The sequence below is a fragment of the Quercus robur genome, chromosome 7, assembly GCF_932294415.1.
Source record: "Quercus robur chromosome 7, dhQueRobu3.1, whole genome shotgun sequence".
NCBI classification, from domain to species: Eukaryota; Viridiplantae; Streptophyta; class Magnoliopsida; order Fagales; family Fagaceae; genus Quercus; species Quercus robur.
The window spans coordinates 15,578,236-15,604,300 of NC_065540.1; the positions used below are offsets into that span (position 1 = coordinate 15,578,236).

The following is a 26,065-nucleotide window of genomic DNA, read 5'->3' on the forward strand; positions in this document are numbered from 1 at the left end:
GACGAGTGGATCAAAGAGAAGAACAAGGTATTGAAGAAGAAGAAGTAGCAGTAGCAACAGTCAATGGAGAGCCCCAAAATCACCACCAAAATTGCAAACCCGAAATCACTGGCCATAATCAAACTCAAATAGAAAAAGAAAAAGAAGAAGAATGAGAATGAGAAGATGAAGATGCCGAAGATGTAAGGAAAAAAAAAAAAGTGGAAAATAAAGAGATAGAGAGTGTCAGAGATATTTTGGAGAGTTTGGTAAGGTGGTGGGACCGGTGGGAAATAATAATAAAAAATAAGAAAAATGATTATTTAAATAAAGTAGATAGTAGAATAGATAAACTGATGTAAGTGTTTTGTAAAAATGGGTGTATAAAATAGAAAAAGTAGGTTTTTTTTTTGCAAAATAGACAGAAAATTTGCACGGACTAATACGGTTGCTCTAATCATATATTTTATAAAAAATAGTTTTATCATTTTATGGACTCCCAATTTTTTGTATTTTTTTTTAATTTAAAAAATTGATAGTTGAAAGAGGGAAAATGTTAATTTAACTACAAGAATTTTTATATAACTCCTAAATTTAAACATTATAAATTTCTTTGTTGAAGAGTGAGAATTTGAGCAATAAACTTTCAAAGAATGTCAAATCTTTATATTTACAACAAATATAAATTCTCATACATTAAAATATCATCAGTGTCATGTGGATTAACATGTGGATCTATAATTGATCTCAAAATTTTAGTTATGTTATGCTGTGTTGCCTCACCAACAAGCTACACTAATTCAAATACATAACCACACTACCTTCTTAGCAAAATTATGCCCATAAGAAATATTAAAATATATCCCATCCAATAACTGAGTAGATTTTCATAGATGAAGTATATATAAATTGCCAAGAGTTTTAAATCTCAATTAGTTAGCAAGATTCAAATCCTCTCTCCCATTGTAATTGTTAAATTTATAAAAAACAGAGAGTATATACAAAGTAATACTTTGTTTAAGTATTTAAATCATTATAACTAGTCGAATTATTTCAAATTGACATAAATATCAAAATTTGTTATTAGTTTCCTCCAATATTTCAATAATTTTTGTTGGAAAAAATTTTATTTTATAGAAAAAATTGAAGACAATAAGGGTTGATCATACTATATGTATTTATAAATTTAAAAATTGTGTGATATAGTAACTAATTAGACATGTTTTATGTATACTCTAGAATGCAAATATCATTTTGATAAAATAGAATGCGAATATTAATTATTTTTCTCTTTTGTTGGACTTTGTATCAATTGTTGCAAAAGCAACTAAATTGATCAAGAATACCATATTTTAAACCAATTATTGAAAGCTTGTCGAGACAGACAATATGATAAAGCAAAATCTAGCAACCGAGACAGATAATTGAATGAATTAATTATCTGGTATTGGAATTGAGAGGCTAGTGTATAAAGAAATGCATCAACAAGAGGGATTTTTTTTTTTTTTTTTTTTTTTAAATTTCTAAACTTGAAGCACATTAACTGGAGTAGATGCATATTCGCTTCAGGCTATTATTTTCTCTCCTCCATTTGCCTAGCCTTGCCTCATTTTCTTTCCTGGTTGTTCTGCCCTCACCCAAGAGAAGGCACCTATATCTCACCCACCTCTGCCAAACCTCTACCTCAGGAATCATTTCTATGTAGCATTGTAAAATATATGCAATATCTTCGGTTATCAATAAATACTTCTTATGTTGCAATTTGGAAGCATATTGAGATAGTTCATAGAAATTTGCTTCAGAGAAAAGCAGAGAAACAAAGGAAGCCCTAGTTAAGCTCTGCAAACTAAAGAACATCCAAATCCCATACAATGGCTTCCTCTCTCTCTCTCTCTCTCTCTCTCTCTCTCTCTCTCTACCTCTTCTAAAATGAAATGGAGGCTAGCTACTAGAAACAAATTTAAATTTGAAATACATCAACAAGATCTCAAGCTAATAGCGAGGTTTCAAAGTACCAAAGTAGATCATGAGGGGACAGCAACAGCACCGTCCAGCCATATGACCTCTATTGTTGCTAATGCAAATTGATATTTACTCCAATTGCCGAGGCAAAGCCTTCCCTCAGAAACTCACAACAAAAGGCAGCAACAGCACCATCCAGCCATATGATTAATATGACCTCTATTGTTGCTAATGTAAGTGGAAATGACCATAGCAAGAGTCCTTAGTCCAGCCGCCAAGGCAAGCCTTTCTATAAGGAACTCACAACAATGGGGCAGAAACAGCTCTGTCTGGCCATGACCTGTACCGTTGCTAATGCGGATGTATGACCATAGTTAGACTCCTTATTCCAGCTGCCAAGGCAAGCTTTATACAAAGAGCTTTAGAAGTGAATGGAATGAGTCAAAAACACAGAGAGAAGGGCAGTGACTTGATCAAGGGTCAGCACCTGGAGGGATGTATTTGAAAATAAAGAAGCAAGCATCAATTTGACAGTTGAGGACTGAAAAACTCAATATTTAATATCAGAAGCAAAAATAAAATTTTAAAATGAATGGAGGAAGAAGCGGAAAAGGCAAACATCACAAAATTTTATCACAGAAACCCCATCTTTCACACAGGATTTTAAAATTGGGAAAAAAATGAAAGCCTAAGACATACCTGGAAACAATACATATAAAGTAGTTAAACCAACAGACAAAGCTGACAATCTACTTATCTATACTCGATGAAGCATTATTCATAGAAAAACTGAGAGAACTGAAATTATGTATCTTAACCCCACCACTAATGAATGTGGTCCCACTTAAGCAGACAAGATCAGAAGGAAGTCCTCATGGGCTTTACACACAGAGGTAGAAGAGGGGGGGGGGGGGGGGTGGCTTTTTTTTTTTCCAATCCACAAATGCAATTTTTAGAGGATGGTGGATCCTCTCCCTGTATAACTCTTCCACCCCAAAACACACATACCCACCCGCATGAGGAAACAGATGCATAGGAAGATGCCTGGATTTTCAGGCATTGATATTTAACTATTTATCATTAGCAAAAGATTACATACAGAAATGACCACTTCCTCTACAAAAGATGGCTGTGTGAGTACACGATCACTTGTTAATAAGTAGAGCATAAGATAAAATCTAGAACCAACTAAATTAACGTGGCTCATATAGATGATAAATAATGTAGCTTTAGATTGTCTTTTAATGCCAAACAGAATATAACTCCAATTGAGATGACATTTCTTATCTTTTTCCAAGGCCTCAAAACACAATATTTTAAGTACATCAACTAGGCATCAGCGCAAGATTACATAAATCATATGTGTAATGTTTAATTAGACAAAATGCACCATTTTAATTTTAAACTAGAATACACGAAATTTGATCAAAACTTATCACTTGAATCATGTCTTCCCCATGCTACTTTTATATTCAAAGAAGACTTCTAGGTGATAATTTTTTGAGTGTGAACTCTGTATTAGTGATATAAAGAAGAATCACATAACCTGTACAGCCATTTTCAGATTGCCAAATATAGAATAATTGCTTTACTAAGTGATTACTGATTGTTTCACTCAATTATGAAGATAAACTCGAATGGTATAAACAAAATTACCTGACATGGAATAAATAGATACCAGCAAATTACGGCATTTATTCAGATCCAGTGAACCGAGCAGCTTTGTATTTCAACTTCCTATTATGATTTTCCTGCCCAAAAACACAAAAAGAAGAAAAAATAAAAAACCCATTAATTTCATTGTCAATGGGATGAAAATTTCAATACCAAAATGGGGGAAATTTTGAATAAATATAAACCCAATAACTGAATTGATCAAAATCTAGGAAGCATGGACACAGACACAGACACAGGTATGGGTAAGGACATGGGTATGACACGGTCGAGGAATTTTCAAAAAATTATAACAGGTATGATACCCTAAATGAGGTGTCCGCACTTCTTAGATCAAAATTCAGTTACTGTCTTACTGAAACTTCATCAAATCTATCCACATTCATCAAAATCAACCAATTCGAATTCATCCGCATTCTTCAAAATCAATGATTTTGAGTAATCACAGTACATAATTCAAAAATTACTCCAAAAAAATCATTTGAATACATACAAAGCCAATATCAGTTACTGTCTTACTAAAAACTAATCAAATTATATCACAACCTTGAGTCGAATAATAAATCACAATGCATAATTCAAACCAAAATTAAGTTATTTCCTAGAACAAATCAATGAAAATCGAACAATTACCTGCTCGAAAACCAGAGCAGAGCTCTGCTCGACTTGCCTTGCCAAGGTCTCGATCTTAACGAGCATTTTCCCGTACAAATCCTCCAATCCGGCGGAGTAATTGGCGGCCTCATTTCCCATCAACTTGCTCAATCTCCCAACCTGGAATCCCTCGGCGCAATCGTCGAGCTGAGTCTGCTCAGCTCTCAGCCTCTCCTCCTCTTCCTTCCCGTCGTCAACAGCCATGGAGGAGCTATGGTCGCAAGGCAGAGAAGGGAAAGGGGAGTTAGGGCTAAACGCACCGTAATGGGAGCGGAAAGCTGGGCCGATGTTGATAACTTCGATGGATTTGGGATCGAAGGAAAGGAGAGAGGAGCGGAACTGGTAGGCGCGGTATTCGTGAGTGTGGATGGTTTGGTCGTGGATCGGAGAGGAGAGGAGGAGGAAAATGCAAGGAGAGAGAGAGGAGCGAGAGGAGAGGATTGGGAAGGAAAGGGAAGGGAGGGAGGAGAGGGAGTGGGAGAGAGAGAATTCGCGGAGGGAAGGGCGGAGAGGGGAGCGGCGGCGGGCGGAGAACCAGCCGAGGAGGGAGGAGGAGGGCGGCGGAGGAGGGAGGAGGAGGGGGTTGACGTGGCCGGCGGAAAGGGAGAGGAAGGATGTGATGGTGGCGATTAGGGTTTGGGAGGAAGAGGAAATGGGAGGGAGGGAAGTGGAAGTGGAGGGAAGGGAAGAGGAAGTGTCGTCGGAGAGAGTGGAGGGAGTGAGGAGGGACACGTGGCCGTATAGGAGCCCGTCTATTGGGCCTGGGGAAGTGGAGAACCGTTGGATCAAGGAGGCTAGGGTGGGTCCTGATATTGCTATCTTCTCTATGGGAAGATCGTCCATGGCTGAGAGAGAGAGAGAGAGAGAGAGAGAGAGAGAGGGTGAAGGATTTGACCTGAGAGAAAGCTAAGGGGGTTCTGGTAAGTTTGTTTGCTTTTTTTTTTGCTGAATAAGTTTGTTTGCTTAAATTTGGAATGACATGTTCTACGTATTTTCTGTTTACAATTACACAAAGTACGAAGTAGCAAAAAAAATAAATGCCAAAAACAAACTTTCACTCCCTAAATTTAGGGTTACTTCTAAATAGATATCTCAACTTTTAAAATTTTTACCGCCAAATATTATAATAAATATGAGTTTGGCTTTAAACATGTCTAGGGCAGTACTTTTTCCTTATAATAATATCAATGTATGTCTTATAAAATGTCTGAAGTTTTTGTAGTCAATATGTTAAAGTATGTCTTAGGGAAAGTCTAAAATTTTTGTAGTTAACATGCCTGAAAAAGATAAGTAATTTTTTAGTATTCTCAAAGCATAATAATTAGTGCTCTCTTCTCTCACATTTGTAATGAATTCACTTATTAAATTTATGATGAGTCCACTGTAAATGTGATAGGAAAGAGTATCATTTCATTATATTCCAAAAGTACTTAAGAAAAAAAAAAAAAAACTTTTTTTTTTTTGGGTCCAAAATGTCATTTTTGTGTTGGTTAACAGTTTTGAAGTTTCTAATAGATATTGACAAAAAGAGCATATTGATATTGTCGAAATAGTAACGCTCAAGTATGCAAATTGCGAGTTTTCATAATTAAGATACCAATTTCAAAGTAACCTCTGTTCAAAAAAAAAAATTTCAAAGTAACCTTTAATTCAGAAGGTGCAGCAAATAGTATTTTAGCCAACAGAACATAACAGAGGAAATACTTAACCAAGAATTAATCAACTGTTCACTGAAGTATCCCCTATCATTTTAATTGGAAACCAATCTGAGTTCATATATCAGTTTTAGAATGAGCTAATCCCTAGATTTAGTCTTGTGTATGCATTCAAGTACATTTTTGTAGCACCAATGGCAATCAAAGATAATAGTGATTCTTGAAAATTGCTCTTTTTTTGCTGTGTGGGACATCACCAACATTCTTGACATTATCAAAAGCAACTGCCACTGTTTATCAATGGAGTAGTCACACAATCACATAAATCACACATAAAAAGTCTTGCAAATTCATAATTTTATTGAAAGAATACACCAATTCTGGTTTCAAAAAAGAAGAAAGAATACATCATTCTCCTACATAAGAAAAGAATGCTTATTATTCTAAATAATGTTTGGAATGAGCTTGTATTTACATACAAACAATAAGAATCAAAGAATTTGAGCACTACCTAATACCTATATCTCTCATCTCCTATAAACCAAGTAAACTATATAAAACCCCAAAATTAAATAAACCAATCATTCACTTGCTGATGATGGCAGTTTGACTGCTCCATCATCACCTGCTGTTGGCACTCCAGCACCTTCATCACCTGAACTTCCTGGCAGCTCTGGCTTAATCTCTTCTAGCTGCTGAAGAACTTGTTGAACTTCTGGCCGTGCTGCTGGTGAAGGATCAACACAATGCAGAGCTAATTTCAATGTGTTAAGCAACTCGTCACCTATAATTGGCGCATCCCTCATGAGCTCCAAATCAAAAACTTCATTTGTCCATTCCTCCTTCACAATTGATGCCACCCATTGGGGCAAATCCATCCCATTCATGCCTTCACTGGGTGATTTCCCTGTCAAGAGCTCCAATATAATCACCCCAAGACTATAGACATCGGTCTTTGTATTGGCCTTCTTCATCTTTGAGAGCTCTGGTGCATTGTAGCCAAGTGAGCCTGCAGTAGCAATCACATTGGTGTTTGCAGCAGCTGTCATAAGACGAGAGAGGCCAAAGTCTGCAATGTGGGCATTGATCTGCTCATCAAGTATTATGTTGCTCGATGTGAGATTTCCATGTGCCATTTCCTCTTGTGCGTGCAGGTGGCATAAACCACGTGCAATGCCCTTGGCAATGTTCATCCTTGTTGGCCAATTGATAATGGTTTCTGGCCCACGAGCTGCACATGAATAAGGTACATATGTCAGAACTAAAAATGGTAAAGTAAAAAGCTATGGCACTGTACCTTAAGATTATTCAATTAAATTCAACCACTGGATTGCATTAGCATGAATATTGAATAGCCAGTAATAACAGCTAATGTATCATGGTTAGAAAATGACTATTGCACAAGACCTTAATGACCATTGAATTACTATAAAAAGTTTATATTTTAGCCCCAAACATGTCAAAAATCATTTTGGGAAATTAAATAGATTGCTGAATCTACTTACCATGAAGGAAGGATGCTAGACTCCCATTAGTCAAGTAATCATAGACAAGAAGCTTCTCTCCCTTGGGTCCCATGTAATAAGCTCTAAGGGCTAGGAGATTCGGGTGTCGAACTTTGCCTAGTGCAGCAACCTCAGATTCAAACTCCTTATGACCCTTTGTAGTCTTTTCTCTCAGCCTCTTCACAGCAACTTGATTACCATCCTCTAAAGTAGCCTTGTATGCAGTTCCATAAGCGCTCTTTCCCATTATTTCAGCAGTTGCACACAATAGATCATCAGCTGTAAAGAGAAATGGCCCATCAAAATGAACTAATTTGCCACCTGTTTCACCTCCGGATTCAACATGAGTGCCAGAAGTAATTTCCTTCTCGGAACTTCCCAAAGCAGCAGCACTTTTCGCGGTTTTACCATTCTTTCCTTTTGAAGCAGCTCTTTTCCTGATCAAACAACAAAGCAAAATGCAACACAGAAGAAGCAGAGCGGCTAAGACTGCACCAGCTGCTATGAGAATTATGTCCTTGGTGCTTAGTTTGTGGTGGTGGTGGTGGTGGTGCGGTTTCACAGTAGGCCCTTGAAATGGTCCTGGATTGTTCTGAGGTGGAGATAAAAAAGGACATGGGATAGAAGAGTCATACCCACATAGAATATTGCCCACAAAAGAGCTTGAATTGAACTTTTTGGAAAGGAGCAATGGGACTGCACCAGTCAGATTGTTGTAAGAAATATTGAAAGAAGTGAGATTTGCTAAGTTGTCAAGTGAATCTGGAATTTCTCCGCTGAAATTATTATGAGACAAATCAATTGCGTTAATGCCCGAGATATTCCCTATGGTTGCTGGGATTTGGCCTTTGAATTGATTATTCTTTAGATTGAGTACTGAAAGGTTTTGTAACCTGTCCAGTGCTTCTGGGACCTGGTTTCCAAGGTGGTTGCCCTCTAGATTCAACGAAACAAGAGAGGAAAGGTTGGAAAGGCTAACAGGAAAGCTTCCATTAATAGCATTGTATGACAAATCTAGCCTTTGGAGCCTCAAGAGGCTGCCTAGCTCACTAGGTATGGTCCCAGAAAGCTTGTTATGGCTAAGAGAAATCTCTTCAAGCCAACCCAACTTGCTAAGAGAAACAGGAATAGTTCCAGAGATAAGATTATGATCAAGAGTCAAGAACTGAAGGTGGTAAGTATTTTTTCCTATTTGACCCCAAGTATTAGGAATAGAGCCAGAGATATTGTTGTGCTGGAGAGCAAGGAAGATCAAAGAATGGGATTTAGTGAGACTATTTGGGATTGTACCCGTCAATGAATTGAAGCTCAGATTGAGTCTAATTAACCTGGTTGAGTTTTCAAGACTAGGAATTGCCCCAGTGAGTGCATTATTACTTAAATCAAGAGTCTGAAGGAGAAGACAGTTACCAATTGAAGGAGGAATAGAACCCGAAAGCTGGTTATTGAAGAGGTGCACCCCTCTGAGATTGGGTAAGAAACCAAGAGACCAAGGAACACTGCCAGCAAGAACATTGTCATGGAGGTTAATCTTTCTAAGAGATTGAAGCTGGCCAATCTTCTCAGAGATTTTGCCACCCAATCCCTTCCAAGGAAGCTGGAGAGCAATGACTTGACCATGTACACACTTGATTCCTGCCCACCCACCAGAACAAGCACCATAACCACTGTCATTCCAGCTGCGCAACACGCCTTTGAAATCGACTAGTTCATGTTTCAAGGCCCTGAGCGCTTGATAATCTGCTTGAGTAACAATTATCCCATCCCATTGGTGACCACCTGAAACAAGTTTAGTAAAACCCAAAATTTGAAAAAACAACAAGGTATAAAGGAAAACTTTACTAAACCAATTAGTGGTTTCTTTAGATGCAAAGTGAAGAAACTGAAATGGGTTTGTGACAAATGGACTCCCAAACTTGGTGTCCATGAGTTTTTTGATCTAGAGGACTGTATATTGAGGAACAATGAAAGGAAAAACTAAATAGCTAAAGTGAGATGATTGAGAGGAAGAAATATAGAGAGAAGGGTAAGATAAAGCATGTGAGAAGTGAGAGAGAAGAGAAGGGAATCTTGATTAGAAGAGAGATGGGGGTTCAGAGTCCAAAGTCAGTTGAAATGGGGTCAGTTTTAGTCTTGCTCTTAGTTTATCTTAACGGCTAGTTTTAATTGGTCCATTTTTTTTTTCTCTGTAACGGTTGGGGTTGAAACAAAGTCAGTCATTAGAGGTGGGGGGGTCACTCTCCCAACGGCTACTTTTCTTGCGGCAGCATGTGCTGGATGTTGTTATGGGCCTGCAACTCTAAAGATGTTTTTTTTGGAGGGTAAGTATGGTGGGCCTGAAGATTCGATTCAACGACCTTAGCGACTTGCCTAGGTAATCGGCTAATAACGTGGAAATTAATCGCATGAGATTATAATAATATAATAGGTAAAAAGTAAATTTATATAGATTTCTTCTCAAAAAAAAAATTTATATAGATTTAAAATAATTTTAGGTTTTAGAAGTATTTTACACGTCCAAAAGTTTTAGGTAGAAGTATAATACATTTTAATTGAGTGTTTTTTAAGTATAATAGCATTTCTATTATTCTATAAATACACTTTGAACAAAAATAGAGATAGAATAACACTTGAAGCAATTGAAACCCATTTAATATCAAAAGACACTTATTATTATCAAATTGGTGAGCTATGTCAAAAAAAAAAATTATATATATATATATCAAATTGGTGAGCAATTTGAGGGATAATTAGTGCAAACTTGTAGTGCAGTTAAAATGTAATTTGATTCTTAATCAAACTCTCAGTTACCACTTTTTAAAAAAATTAAAAATTAAAAAAATCATCATTTATTTGCTTCAAGCTTTTGAGGGGCTTATTCAAAACTTACTTGGACTATTATTCAATAATATAAAACAAGAGTTTTGTTTTCAATTTATCATGAAAAAAGTAGGCCAAATACAAACATTTTTGTGCCCTACCTTGAAGACCCCTTTCTTGCCATTGGAAAATGTTAGAAGGTTGTCAGAAATAGCATAATTTGATTGGATCGCACCCAGCCCACAATCGCTCTATATATATATATATATATATATATATATATGATACGATGATTTGAGGAATTAGAAAATAGATCTTATCCAGATGATAGAACTAGGGTAGATAAAAAGCACCTCCGATTAAATCTCATAACAGAATCTTGCATAACAAATATGCCACTTCCGCGATACATTATGTTAATCACTTAATCCTACTGAATATGCGGTTGAATGCAGAATGTTCCACTCGTACGTGCTAACCAGTTCTTTATGTTAGATGAAAAACTTTAATATATGCTTGAAACGCTTTTGTGATCCATAACAACTGAATCAATGTTTCAAAAAAATAAAACAACTGAATCAAATTCCGAACGCCAAAATCCACAATTACAAGTTCTAAAAAGGCACGGGTTGATTGATTGTTTTGGATCTTTGCATTCTTCTTGTTTCCACTTTCCAGTATGACGAGAGATTCCTTTTAATAAGTACAGCAGTAAAAAGATTATACATGATAAACAATCCAACGAGAAGAGCATCACCAAAGAATAGGTTTCACAATGAACATGACAGTAATATTAAGATTTAGCCTATTCAATTTTGTCGGCAAAGACATTTCAGGACCACTGAACCTAATGGCTGAATTTTTACCATCGTACTCTGGGACCACTGAGCCTAATGGCAACACTTGGATCAACTAATCGCCAGCAGATTCAATCAAAAAATTATCATAACTCATAAGGGGAACGTTACCAAGCACCCTTGGTGCTTGTTAAGTGCAAAAAAGACAAAATTTTGTTAGAAAAAGTCAAAAAAACACCAAATAGTACCTACAAAACTGGAAAAATTTACATAAACTGCAAAAGAAGACAAATTTTGTCAGAAAAAAGTAAAAGAAAAATTGTGGTTAACGGGCAAACGGGCACCGCAACCCTTATCATAATACCATTTTTTTTTTTTTTATATTGGAAGTCACAAACGCACCCAGAATGATCATAATACCATCACTACTACAATTTGAAGTAATAGTAATAATAAAAGAAAAACGAAGAAGAAGAAGATCAAAAATAACAACTAACAATCTTTAGATGCTCTAATATAAAGTGGCACCAGTATCTTAAAGGTGGGTAACAATCACTACTGCTGCTAGCATTTTCCATAATAACTTACACTAACTTAAGCAACATCATAATTATATAGCAAGCAACTGAACATACATGGCTGTCTATCAAATTGAGCTACAGGACTATTTATCAAATACAAGGCAATACAACTTAACATTTCTCTTTAAAAAAAAAAAAAAAAAAAAAACCTGAACATTTCTTGGCTATAATTAGCTTTTCAAGATTTAGACAATAGAATGCAAATGAATCAGCACTAAGCTATCAAAATCAAAATGAGGGCAAGAAACCCATAGGTAAAAATACCAACATCAGCTTTCATAATCATTTCGTTATGAAAATTGAAGAATGTGAGAAGCCATGTCAATGACCCAATATCAATGTAAGTGAATTCTCATATTAAAAAAGTTTTGACTATATTACTGGAGAAAAAAAAAAAAACAATATGGTGCAGAAGATCCCATAAACATACACCAGGATTCAGTTCATTAAAATTCAGAAAGACAATTTTCAAGTTTAAGCTTGATAAATCAATAGTAGGGAGTCTAGGGATTGGACAGTGAGTAAGAAAAACCAAAAGATTAAAGATCCTCTCCATTTGCTAATGAAGAGACCACAATTCATGGATGAGACATGATTTTCACAAATTCAAAATTGTAACTTCTAACAAATAAAGGGCAAAAACTAATGCTAACTAGTTTCAAATGCAGGTAACACAACATATACCTTCTATATGTTAAAATTAAATTTCCATTGAGGGGACTCTGTCCCTAGAAATTGTTTGTATATAGCAAACAAAGGGGATCCCAGCACACACGATGATCACTCAATTGCACACATACCCAAAAATTACAAACTAAGGATTCTCTCGTTGGTAGTCTAACTAACAAAGATAATCTAGCTGTTAGTTAATCTAGTGAGCTAAACTCAGTAACCAAACTCTGTAACCGTGACCATTTACAATGCCCCCACCATTAATATCGTCCAACTCGACCATAACTTCTCTACATTTGACTATTGTCTTTTATTTTTTTCTTAGATACGATAGAATTTCAACTTATGGTATCCACTCTTGCACTCCATGATAATTGCATTTTGTCATCGAAACACCAATTGGTTTTTGGTGGAGGCAGGGTTCAAACCAAGATATCTTATTCTACATCATGATACTTTACTACTAGTTGAGCTTGCCAAATTACAAACCAACAAGAAAATTCCATTTGTTCAGCAAAACCAAGCATAACACAAATCCTAATGATCTAAAGCTCTCTCCTACTGGTTTTGACGGATCCAAATAACAAACCAACAAGAAAGATTTTCAACTCACTCAGCAAACCAAGCATAAAACCTAAAAGCTAATGATCTAACTTATTATTAACCTTTTCCATTAATGATCCAACGGATGTTTAACCAAACTCGCAGAAATGATCAACGCAACAATTCAGTCAATGAATCAAACACGTTCTCTCACACAGGGAACAATATACAAAATTACTCAAAAATCTGATAATTAAAATTCTTTGATCTCAGCATAAAGATTCAACCTTGAAATGCAGAAAGTACAACACTATTCATGAGCAAATTTGCACAGAAACAAAATCTTGATACGCGTACCCCATATAGATCTGAATCAATGAATTTGTATCACATAAAGAAAATTAAAAAGAACATATAGAACTTACAGATCCACCACCAAAAGTTTCACATTCTACCTAAAACCAAATCAAACATCACAGATCCATAACAAAGACCTTCAATTTTCGCCTATATATCAAAAAATTGTCAAGAAGGAAAAAAAAAACATTTATTTTCTTGTCTACCAAAAGCTAAAAAACTTTCAATTGACAAGAAGAACCTTCAACAAGTGTGTGGTCTCAGACGCGTGCGGCGACGGCAGGAGTTGCTGCAGCAGCGGCGACTGCGGCGTTGGAGGCAGCGCCGCCAATGAAGGAGAGAAATCCGGTGGAGACATTTTCTTGTTCATCGAGAAACAGATCTTCCGGAGCCCTAAACGCGCCGTGAGCACAAACAAGAGCGACTCCGATGAGGAGAGCTGAGATGAGTAGCGATCCGACGGAGGTGAGGAAAATGACGAAGATGCTCGAAACGGCGAGGATACCTAGGGTTTCCCTATCGGAGAAAGCACGGCCGAAGAGGACTAGAGGCTGATCGGAGGGGCGGAAGAGGTAGAGGAAGAGCCAAGCGGAGAGGAGGCCGAGGAGGACGAGGAGAGAGATAGGGTTAGAGAGGAGAGAGAAAGCGAGGACCAGTCCGATGACGGTGAGGTAGTTGATGCGGAAGTAGGAGTAGTTCTTGCGGACGCGGAGGGTGGCGTCGGAAAAGGATTCGGGTTTCGAGAAAGCGGATCGGTCGACGAGCTCGGACCACGGGCGGCGCTGGGCGAGGTTGTTGCGGACCGATTCGGTTATGTTGCTGATGAAGTTGCGAAAAGCTGGGGTGGCGATTGGTGGTTGGGACGATTGGGCGGTGGTGGTGGTGTTTGAGATTGGGAGAATTGGGGGAGATGTGGTGGAGGACATGATTGTTGACTTTGTGTTTGTTTGTTGGATCTGAGAATTTGGGAATTGGAAGAGTGAATGAAAGAGTTTTTATTTGGAGTTTTGAGATAAAAAGGAAAGTGAGAAGGAAGATGCGTGGGAAATGGGTGGGAAATAGAGAGAGAGAGGACGTTTTTTGGTTTTGTTTTAGTGGTTTTACAATACTTAAGAAGTATTTTAGGGTGTTATTAATTTGCTTAATCGTTACGTGTTGAGAGACTTTTGGCCGACACAAGGAAAGGAAAGATCAAAGATGGGTAATTACTAATTGGGTATGTATGGTATGGGGTAGATCTATTTGAACAAAGTTTCTATCTAAACAAACTTTACAAACTCCTTATATATTTCTATTGGGTGTGAATTTTAAAAATCTAACCCTTAGATTACATATTCTTATTATACTATTCATGCTTGCAAAATTTAAAGAAGATCAAAAATCAATTGCTATCTTATCAAACAAATGTTAAAATTTCAAATTTTTATAATCTAAAATTGTATATAAAAAATAAGTTTATCGATCGAATAATAAATAATATCCAATTTGAACTAAATTTAATGTGCATGTTAAGAGCATAAGGAAAATGAAATTCAACGGTTGGATTTTCGAAATTCACATTAAAAAAAAATATATATATATATATATATGAAAAGTTTGAAGAATTTCTCTCCAAACTAATTTAGAGATAAATTTTGTTCGGTCTATTTGGGTTTCTAGGACTTTGGGGTTGTCAAATGTTAAATATTAAAATTAGTAATTTTCTTGTTTGACCATGTGGGGACCATTTTGGCGGGGAATTTGTGGCTTGAAATAAGAAATAAAACTCACTAAATATATGATTTGTTTAAATAAGATGTTTTATAAAGGATTATGTGTTAAATGGGTGTTTTTAGGGTATTTGTTTTAGTGGAGATTAAAATCAATTACCACATCATTCCATCAAACTAACTAAATATCAGGTTAACTCAATTGATAAAGTCTTTGATGGTTAAATAAAAAATATAGAGTTCAATCTTTGCCTACACCAAAAACTGATTGATGTATTGGTCTGATGATAAATGAATTATAATCAAAAGTGGACGTCACAAATTGAAACTCTATCTTAAACAAAAATATAAATAATACATAATAAATGTCAAGTTGAAAAAATACTTGAGGTAATCCAAGCCAGTAACTAAATGTCCAGTTGAAAAACTACTTGACATAATCCAAACCTTTGTTAATGAACTATTTTTAAAAAGCTTTAATAATACCAATTTTATTGGAAATATAAAAAACTATCAAATAAGTCAATTGTTTTTTTCTTTTCCATAAACATGTTTTCTAAACCAATGTCCCTAGAACATTCGTTGACTTTTCCTTTTTATAAATAGTCACGCAATAGGTTGGAAAAAATTCTTCCAAGCTAGTTTCTAGGAAAACTTTATCCGCAATTATTAATTATATATGAAAGGGCAAGATTTGGTTCCTCAGCCCAAAGGGTTCAAGGAATTAGGCCCAAAGAACCTAATACAATGAATTTATAGAGAATGAGTTTAAAAACTAAGCCTTAATGAATCATGCAGCAACTATAGTTGGCCCAGATGACAAAGAAGCAAAGATAAAATAATTTAATTCAAAGAGAATCGTCCTTGGCACAATCCGAGAAGATTAATTCTTGTATATATCCCTTGAATATGATTACAAACACCGTTCTTGTTGCCACAATATTCTTCTCTTAATTCTCTCCTCCCATTTCCCTCAGGGTATTCTTTCTCTTTTATACTCTTTTCTTATTTCATCTCCACCCTCCACATATAGACCAAATTACTGGTGTTGATCCTTGTCCCATCAGCAGCTTCCTGAAATCTTTAGAAGCAGTTGTAAGGCTGAAAATTACTATTTAGGTATCACTTCCTCATTAATGCGGTTAGAGAATTAGTTACAGAACATTCAATGTGGTGTTAGCAGCTTTCTCTTAGATATTTCATAGTTCCCATTTGTCTTGTACCTTCATGATGTGTATCCTTATCAATAGAATCTCTTGAAACATCATCCTGGATGGCAAACCATACCTTCAAACCTCTGCTTTGCTTAGCCAAGGAGGCAATCCTTCTCAGACCACCTTCTTGGACTATTATGACCAAACCCCATCTCTTCATTCACTAATGCGAACTTCCATGACAACGTTTAACCATCCTCAGACTACTAAGCATCCTCGAACCGGGCTCCCAGCCTAATATATACTATATAGGGAAAATTGTATCTAAGACTAAAACATACATTACATCTTGTCATCTTACCATCAACTCATCAAAAAATTGTCATTTAAGGCCCAAAATAAAATAATAATAAAAAATTGATATTATATCATTGTAATAGTCATTGGTCTAAATTATAAGTTTGAAAATCAATAGAGTAAATTATAAGTTTTAGAAGTCGAGCTATGATTTAGAAATGGAGCCAAACTTAGAAGATGCAAATGTATTTTATTCATTCTATTATTTGTTCCTAAAAAATGTGGTTTGTGTAATATTGGTCCTTTAATTGAAAACAAAAATCCAATTCATTAATTTAAATTTTAAAAGAACAAAATTTAGCTACAAAATTGGTAGTAGTATAAGACTATAACCTTACTCAATAAAATAAATATTACTATATATTTTGAAAATCTAATCATTGAATTGCATATTATTTATGCTCATAATACACATATCAAATTGTATGTCAATAAGATATTATATATTATGTGATCTATAAGCTAGTATTTTATGCATAATTGTAAACTATAAAAACTTGCAATTTAAACAATTTATTGATGACGTAGTTATTGATCTTTAATTTTCTATAAATTTTTTAAGCATGTAGGATATAAGAAGAAGATGTAATCCAACGGTGAATTCATCAAAATTCACATTCAATAAAAAGATATTGAGTAAGGTTGTAACTTAAGATCACAACCAATTTTATAGTTTAAGGCTACAACTAATTTTGTAGCTAAACTTTTTCTATTTTAAGAAGGGAAAATATCTTCCCTTTATCTACTTTTCGTTCATTTCTTACTTGTATATTTGTCCCTAAAAAAATGAGATCGGCAATTTAGCATTTCATTAATAGATATAAATGAAAAATAGAATAGGGATTGTGGGGACCGGGCAAAAATAACAGGTTGGCTGGGCCCTAGGCCCGTCCGAGGACTTTGCCCGTTCGAGGAGTCAGTGTGGCCCAAGCAATCCTTATTCAGGCCCACTAGGGCAAAGAGAACATGTCTGAGGAGTAATTTCTCCTCGGATACTATAAAATCCGGAGCAAAGGTACATCCAGGCCACTATAGTCCATCTTCTAAATACTTAAAAATGAAGGAAACTCGAAATATCTCAGCAAAGGCTACCACCACCACATTAAATGCCTTACAACTACTCTCCTGGCTGCATTAATGAGGAGAATACCCCTAAACAGTGTTACCTTAACTACCGCAACTCACAGAGAATTGAGGGGGGGTGTCTGATGGGACAGGTGCTCAAGTGGGGGATTGGATGATCAACAAGTGTAAAGCCCAGATAATTGGAAAGGCCCTATATAATATGTAAAGGTCCCCCAAGAGAGGGGACGGAGAAAAAGGAGGAGAGAATACTGTAGAGAAGTCTTATTGCATTAATCTGTGTCTATTAATCAAGTTTCGAGCCTTATTTTTTGTGAGGGACCTCTCTTCATGATAGCATTTTTCGTTCTTGTTTCTGTATTTCCTTATCCCATGCGACAATCCGTTTAAACTAACTGATACAGAGTTCTTTAGCCCATACTCTACAAAAAATTCATTGTGTGAGACTTTTTAGGCCAAGACTTGACCGATAAGGATTGGGTCACTAAAATTGTGCCCCTACAGGGATTAACTTGTTATGTTTTAATTTTTTTTTTTAACCAAAGTAAAACTTTTTAAAACCAAGGAATCAAAATAAAAAAAGTCACAAATTTGAGTGATTTAAAATATGATCTACCCGATTTTATGTCATGCAACTCTTTAATTAAAGGTTATGATTATGATTTGTGAGTATCAACAATGATGGAGAAAGAGGAGCTAATTAAATTTTGCACAATTAACTTCTTTTCCTCATTTCATTTTAATAGGATTTTCTTAATCCTTTATGTTTACGTTTAATTCTTCTAAAGCGACAAATTGAAACCAATTGACCAAGGGTTAGGGCATAAAGACAATGCACATTTTAGTCTCTTTCACTCTCTCTTTTGGTCACTTTCAATAAATTTGGTGTGCATAAAAGATACTAACCTCATCACACACGCTTCTCGCATGCAATGAGGTTTTTTTCATTTTTTTTTTTTTATTTTTTTTTATAGTGTCATAATTTTTCATTCATTCCAATTTGAAGTTTACATGTTTTCTTATTAATATTATGCATTTAGAACTACTAATACAACCAGTAGTGTCATAAGGCTTGTAGGGACACGATTATTTAACGGCCCAATAATGACGTTGGGCTCGCACATGGAAGATCCCTCACAATATGATTTGTAGAGAGTGGGCCTGAAAGGCTCGCCTTTGATCACGGGGCGACGGTCCGGTCTTGATTTTAGAGGAATTCATGTAGAAAAAAGGAATTGGGTTTGGACATTTAAGCCCTATAGCGTCGTATCTTGCATGGTTGGACTCCTCGGACTTAGTCCGAGGATCATTAAGGTCTTCCTCCGGTTATCTGGCGGTGGTTTTTCTTTCTGTGGTGTGCATACATCGTTAAGTGGTTTTCACCCCTGGAGTTTTTCTCCTCGAGGTAAGATGGGAATCCTCGGTTTTTTCTCCATTGTTCCCCCCCCCCCCCCCCCGCCCCTTATCCAGATTACTTACTTTCTCTTTTATACTCGCCGACGCTCGCTGTCCTTCGTCCACGTGTAGGGTCAACCTTTCCAAGACTGATATTTGTCCCGTCAGTCTAATCCCAGAATCATTGGGGGTGGTTGATAAAGCCGAAGAATCCGGCTCTGCTGGATGCAGAATCTTATCTGGGAAGGGTAATAAGGGCAGCTTTCCCGAGATATTTTAGATCTTCTTTCCAGTTTGGTCCTATACCGTTTTTTCCCTTCTTCTCGGTGGAATTTTGGGTCTGCCGAGGACTGAACTGTCCTCGGCAACATCTCCGGGCCATTTGGGCTTTATGTTATTGAGCTTGGGCCGTAACCTTCTTTGGCTTGGGCCTTTGGACTTCCCACGAGCAAGTGGACCTGACCCATAAATTATTGGGCCCCACAATAGCCCCTCAAAACCCTGCTGTCCGACTTCCTGGTTGAAGAGGGGGGTTTTGGTAATACCGAGCCTTTATTATGGCTCATTTAATTCAGCTCTTGACTGACGCTGGCGACTCTTCACCTGCCCAGGGAGTGTACCGGTCTACAAGATGTTCCCCTTAATTTGCGCACGATGCGTTTATGCCGTTTGGTTATCCGAAGCGCGTCTTTAATATCTTCCCTTTACGAGACCCCCCAGATTCAACGGTTTTTGATGGCGTGGGGGAATGAAACGGGCGTATTCTTGTTTGCAGATTTCCTTGGAGATCTGAACACATTAAGTACTCTCCTCTTCGTCCCCTATATAAAGAGAAGAAACAAGAGTTGTTTCTCCCACAGATGAATCCCTTTAATCCCCCCAAAATTTGAAACCCTTAGATTCCTTCCGGAGTTTACTTTTACTCTCCAGTTATACTTTAACCTGAAATACATTCACCGTAGTAATAAGCAATGAAAAAATCATTCCCCTCCCAGAAACACCAGGTTCTAACGAAGCTCGAAATGGCTCGGTCAGGGCAAGGATGACAGAGACTCAAGATTTGTCTCACCTTCTTTTCAGCCAAAATCTGAAGCAGGGACTCGTCACGTCACACTTTCGGCGTGACTGAGCCGAGGAAGCACATCATCAATACCACCCGCTCTCTCATGAGCATATCTAACATGGCACCAGTATGTTAGGAGTCAGGACTGGGGCAGGGACAAGTGCCCCTACTTCTTCCTCTCTTCGTTCACTGGCGCCTCCCTTTGCCTCTCTTTCTTCTTCTTTCCACCACCAGATCTATCCTGGTGCTTTTCCTTCTCCCTATTTTGCTCCTTTCTCTTTCTTTTCATCTCTTCTCTCTTCTTCTCCATCTTCCTCATTCATCTCCTCCATCTTCCTCATTCATCTCCTCCATCCTCTTCTTCCTTCTCCTTCATCTTCTTCTTCCTTCTCCTTCATCTTTTTCTAAAGAAGGTTCTTCTCTCAATATGAGCAATACTGAGGCAGAGATTGGAGAGACTTTGAAGGCGAGTTTAAAAGACACCTGACTGTTTACTTATTTGTATTGCGGATGTTATCGCTGCTTCGGCAGTTCACCTTTTGTATAGGCTTGTTTAAGCCCCTCTTTGTATGTTGTAATAATTTTTCATATTAATAAAAAATTGTTGTTATCTTACTTCGCATGTTTTGTCTCTATGTTTTTACAAATTTGCAAGCGCTGCTCGGCATAATAGTATAGTATTTGAATCAACGATAACTAAGGCCAAAATACTTGCTAACAAAAAGATGTCACTATAACTTTAATAGAATTGTTTGGCACAGCAATGCCTACCTGTGAATAACGATACTTACCCAAAACAGTGCCGAGATTAGAACTGGATGCTCTATGCGGTGTAGGAAGTAATCATCCGAAGACATATCACCCGCAAAAATGAACAGCCCCCTTAGGCTACCGAATAGTGGGGCGTCTTGCCATCATCCTAACACTTTTATTGGCCTTAACATTTTACAGCATTTGAGCCGAGGACTTTCCCCATCCGAGTAGTTGGCGTCCCAATAGGCTTGAGTCCGAGGACTTCGCAACGCCTTGGCTCTGTCCAAAACCTAGTTTTGTCATCCAAGTAGTTGGTTTCCCCATAGGCTTGAGTCCGAGGACCATGCAAGGCCTTGGTTCTGTCCAAAACTTTTTTGAGTGCTTGGTTTCCCCATAGGCTTGAGTCCGAGGACCATGCAAGGCCTTGGTTCTGTCCAAAACTTTTTTGAGTTCAGTTTCTCCCTTTCCTCAGGTATTTCACGAGGTGTCGAGCAGGAGGTTGTCCTCGGCAACGGCTATTCCTCGGCGTGGGCCATAGTCCCTGGGCCCCCATGTAGATCGGGCCTGGGCCGCGAATTCACTAGGCCCACAATTAAGAGGTATTTCTGTAGTCTTTGGTCACGCGGTACTCTTTGGCGTCCCAATGTTCGAGGTGCGCCTTCATGAGACTCCTTTAATCTCATGATTGCAGGTGGCGTTGGAAATTGAGCCAGAGCCATTTTGTCTGTAGCGTTCCTTGGGACGCTGCGTGAATTAAATGCCACCACCTTATCTTTTTAAATAAATAGGAGAGAAAGTTGCTTTACCTACGCACAAATCCTGCAGTTTCCTCTCAAATCACAACTCCCATATCCGGTGCTATCCTCCCTTAGTATAACATGTTTGAGGCGAAGGTTAGGGAAAAGGAACTCTCTCCGCCACAAAGGCGCCGTGTCCTCCTGAGACTCAAAATAGTGAGGTACGGGCAAAGGAGGCATAAATTCAAGAGAATATTCCGTTTCGACAGAGGGGAAAGGGTGTTTCTCCCCCTTTTAGTCAAAATACGAAGCAGGTTCTGTTCATGCCAGAATTTTGGTGTGTCAGAAAAAAAATTCTCCGCCATCATTGCCTCTGCCTTGTTGCAGGCAAATTTTTGGTGAAGGCTTCTCAACTTCCGGCTCCCTGCACCTTTCCTTCAGCGGTGTGAGGCTCAAGTTGGGTTTCATGCACCTTTTCTTCAGCTACGCTAGCCTGAAGCTGGGCTCTCTCTGCACCTATTCTTCGATGGTGCAAGCCCCAAGCTGGGTTCTTTTGCTGCTTGAGTTATGGGCATGTAAAAGTATTGAGGAAGAACAAGGTCTTGAAGCAGTAGCCAACCTCTCCTCTGTGCCACCACCTCGGCTTTATCTTATTCTCTTGTATCTTTCCTTTTGATTATGTGGTTAACTTTAGAAGCCAACCTCTCGTCTGTACTGCCTCCTCGGCTCTGCCTTATTTTCTTGTATCTTCCTTTTCAATTATGTAGTAAGCTTTGACATAAGTTGATTCCTGCTTTTTATTATACGCTGTACTTTTTCTTTGTTTTAGTAAAAAGGGGAATTTATTTACTTGTTTTGAATACTATTCTTTTTGCAACACTATTTTGTGAAAGGGTGTGCTCTATGTGTGTGTTTCTTCAATGATACTTAGGGCAGAAAACCTTGAAACATAATCCAACTAATTCTGATTTACCAACACTACCAGGCATTACGACGATAATTTATAGTAAGTTAGACTTAGGAAACTAACCGAAGTAACAACTGAATATTCTGTGATTAGTGCGAGAATACCGTCCGAGAATGATAATCTCTAAATAATCCATCCGAGGAGTTGACTGAGCAGTAGGGAACCCCGATCGTTTTTCAGGCGGCATATTGCTCTATATTGCATCGATCCCTTTGGTACTGAAGATTCGAAAGCAGACTTGAGAATCCTCGCAATTTAGGAACTACCCCAATTGCTAGTGGAGAGTTTTCCTCGAATAAATCCTAAGGTCCCTGTAATGTAGTTTTTCCTTATAAGTGGTTGGTTTCCCCAGAGGTTTGGGTCCGAGGACCATGCAAGGCCTTGGTTCTGTCCAAAACTTTTTGAGTACTTGGTTTCCCCATAGGCTTGAGTCCGAGAACCATGCAAGGCCTTGGTTCTGTCCAAAACTTTTTGAGTACTTGGTTTCCCCATAGGCTTGAGTCCGAGGACCATGCAAGGCCTTGGTTCTGTCCAAAACTTTTTGAGTACTTGGTTTCCCCATAGGCTTGAGTCCGAGGACCATGCAAGGCTTTGGTTCTGTCCAAAAATTTTTGAGTACTTGGTTTCCCTATAGGCTTGAGTCCGAGGACCATGCAAGGCCTTGGTTCTGTCCAAAACTTTTTGAGTACTTGGTTTCCCCATAGGCTTGAGTCCGAGGACCATGCAAGGCCTTGGTTCTGTCCAAAACTTTTTGAGTACTTGGTTTCCTAATAGGCTTGAGTCCGAGGACCATGCAAGGCCTTGGTTCTGTCCAAAACTTTTTGAGTACTTTTTTGTATTTATTTGCTTTTTCGCAGGTCAGCCCCTTGACCATGGCGGGGAAAGCTGACTTGGGGTTGGAAGCCCCTAGAGCTGTCCGTGCCGTTGGCGCTACAAGACGTAAACCCTGGCACAAGTTTATGTCGGAATAACAACTGCATGTCGCTGGAGATGGGGAAAAACCCGCGAATCTCTGCTTGCTAGAGAGTTGACTCGAACGCCACCTGTGACAACGCGCAAGCCTTCCCACAGACGGCGCCAATTGTAGGGACACGATTATTTAACGGCCCAATAATGACGTTGGGCTCGCACATGGAAGATCCCTCACAATATGATTTGTAGAGAGTGGGCCTGAAAGGCTCGCCTTTGATCACGGGGCGACGGTCCGGTCTTGATTTTAGAGGAATTCATGTAGAAAAAAGGAATTGGGTTTGGACATTTAAGCCCTATAGCGTCGTATCCTGCAGGGTTGGACTCCTCGGACTTAGTCCGAGTATCATTAAGGTCTTCCTCCGGTTATCCGGCGGTGGTTTTTCTTTCTGTGGTGTGCATACATCGTTAAGTGGTTTTCACCCTTGGAGTTTTTCTCCTCGAGGTAAGATGGGAATCCTTGGTTTTTTCTCCATTGGTCCCCCCCCCCCCCCCTCCCGCCCCTTATCCAGATTACTTACTTTCTCTTTTATACTCGCCGACGCTCGCTGTCCTTCGTCCACGTGTAGGGTTAACCTTTCCAAGACTGATATTTGTCCCATCAGTCTAATCCCAGAATCATTGGGGGTGGTTGATAAAGCCGAAGAATCCAGCTCTGCTGGATGCAGAATCTTATCTGGGAAGGGTAATAAGGGCAGCTTTCCCGAGATATTTTAGATCTTCTTTCCAGTTTGGTCCTATACCGTTTTTGCCCTTCTTCTCGATGGAATTTTGGGTCTGCCGAGGACTGAACTGTCCTCGGCAACATCTCCGGGCCATTTGGGCTTTATGTTATTGAGCTTGGGCCGTAGCCTTCTTTGGCTTGGGCCTTTGGACTTCCCACGAGCAAGTGGACCTGACCCATAAATTATTGGGCCCCACAAGGCTAACTTCAAAAAATGAACAAATATTACATGTTTATTTTGTAGCAAAAAAAAAAAAAAAAAAAAAAAACCTGTATTTTTATTTTATATATATAATTTTTATTTAGAGAATATAATTTATAAGTGGATAAAGCAATTTGAAAATCAACAGGAGGGTGGCCCTATTTTTTAAGCAATGTTTTAGTGGGAGTTAGAGGTTTTTTTTTTTTACTGAATTGTCCTTTAGTTTGATTTCTACTTAAACATAGGGGTGTAAAAGCCAACAAATCATATAATAGATATAGCCAACAAATCAACAATGCTAACAGCATGTTGGCATTGTTGATTCTCGGTTTGAATAGAAGAGAATCCAAAAAATGAACAAATATTACATGTTTATTTTGTAGCAAAAAAAAAAAAAAAAACTTGTATTTTTATTATATATATATAATTTATAAGTGGATAAAGCAATTTAAAAATCAACAGGAAGGTGACCCTATTTTTTAGGCAATATTTTTGTGGGTGTTGGAGTTTTTTTTTTTTTTTTTTGAATTGTCTTTTAGTTTGATTTCTACTTAAACATAGGGGTGTAAAGGCCAACAAATCATATAATAGATATAGCCAACAAATCAGCGATGCCAACAGCATGCCTCTTCATCATGATGTAATTTTTTCTGTTATTTAATGAAAGTTCTAGTTTTCCTATATATAAAAAAAGTATAGATATGGATAAAACCACCTACTCAAATGATATAATTATGGTTATGCCATCTCTGTTTCTTTGAATCCAAAAGACATCGTGGTTTTTTTTTTTTTTTTTTTCATTATAGCGAAGTTGAATTGACAAAGGTGTTCTTGTTGGAATTGAATGATAAATTTATTCAATTCTAATTTCCTTTGCGTATGTATGGATTAACTTACGTTATTCAGTTTATTTTGCTCAATAAATCAATTAGATACAAATATGCCATATACTAAAAAGAAACTCATTGATCCCTTTTTTTTTTTGAACTAGCATTGATCCCTTTATTTGATGATAGAAAAAAAAAATCATTGAATTCAGCCAAAAAAAGAAAAAGAAAAAGAAAAAAAAAATCATTGTGAAACTAATCTCTATCAGTGTACATTGGAAGGCATATAGGTACAGTTAACCGTCACTTCAACGGAATTCTTTCATCTCAAGAAAAAAGCGTGGGTATACCAACATATTGACGTGGAGGTGCTAAAACCTTTGAGTACAATCGAGTCAATTAATGAAAGGTGAGCCTCACCATTCCTAGACCCTTGTATCTCGTGAACTCTACGCCAAATTAAATTAAAACTTCAGTGAAGGTCTTAGTTTTGTCAATTTATTTTATTATTTAATTTATTTTTACTACTATTTATAAATCTCATTATATTTTCTGATATTATTCATAAGTCTCACTATACTATTTCAACTAACTTTTACTTTTATTTACAGTACTTTTAACAAAAACTTTTCAATTTTAATAAAATAAGTGAATTTCAAACATCCCCTATGTCTCTAGTAAAATGTCTAATGAAAAAGTATCATTTCCTAATTGAGGTGCCTAATACAAAGATTAAACTATGGATCCATTTGAGATTCGTTTATTTTGCTGAAAGTACGGTAGATAAAGGTAAAAGTTAACTAAAATAATACAATAAGACTCATAAATAGTATCAAAAAGTATAATGAGACCCATGAATAATAGCAAAATTAAGTTGAATAATAAAATAAATTTTAGTAAAAAGTAAAATTAAGCTGAATAATAAA

General features: G+C 37.4%; 3 protein-coding genes across 3 annotated transcripts; all 3 read right to left on the reverse strand.

The window, feature by feature from the left end:
* Positions 1 to 1,712: 1,712 nt before the first annotated feature.
* Positions 1,713 to 5,226, reverse strand: LOC126692472 (uncharacterized). The gene is made up of 3 exons (XM_050388085.1): positions 4,249 to 5,226; positions 3,598 to 3,692; positions 1,713 to 2,428 (listed from the first exon to the last, which is right to left on the reverse strand). Exons 1-2 carry the CDS (start codon positions 5,110 to 5,112, stop codon positions 3,636 to 3,638), a joined length of 921 nt encoding a protein of 306 aa, XP_050244042.1. The 5' UTR covers positions 5,113 to 5,226; the 3' UTR covers positions 1,713 to 2,428; positions 3,598 to 3,635.
* A 1,038-nt stretch (positions 5,227 to 6,264) lies between these two features.
* On the reverse strand, positions 6,265 to 9,539 carry LOC126692473 (probably inactive leucine-rich repeat receptor-like protein kinase IMK2). The gene is made up of 2 exons (XM_050388086.1): positions 7,430 to 9,539; positions 6,265 to 7,155 (listed from the first exon to the last, which is right to left on the reverse strand). The coding sequence occupies exons 1-2, from the start codon at positions 9,354 to 9,356 to the stop codon at positions 6,506 to 6,508; spliced, it is 2,577 nt and encodes an 858-aa protein (XP_050244043.1). The 5' UTR covers positions 9,357 to 9,539; the 3' UTR covers positions 6,265 to 6,505.
* Positions 9,540 to 13,167: 3,628 nt separating this feature from the next.
* Positions 13,168 to 14,305, reverse strand: LOC126692474 (PRA1 family protein B4). Its single transcript, XM_050388087.1, has one exon. It carries the CDS (start codon positions 14,123 to 14,125, stop codon positions 13,460 to 13,462), a length of 666 nt encoding a protein of 221 aa, XP_050244044.1. The 5' UTR covers positions 14,126 to 14,305; the 3' UTR covers positions 13,168 to 13,459.
* Between the last annotated feature and the right edge of the window lie 11,760 nt (positions 14,306 to 26,065).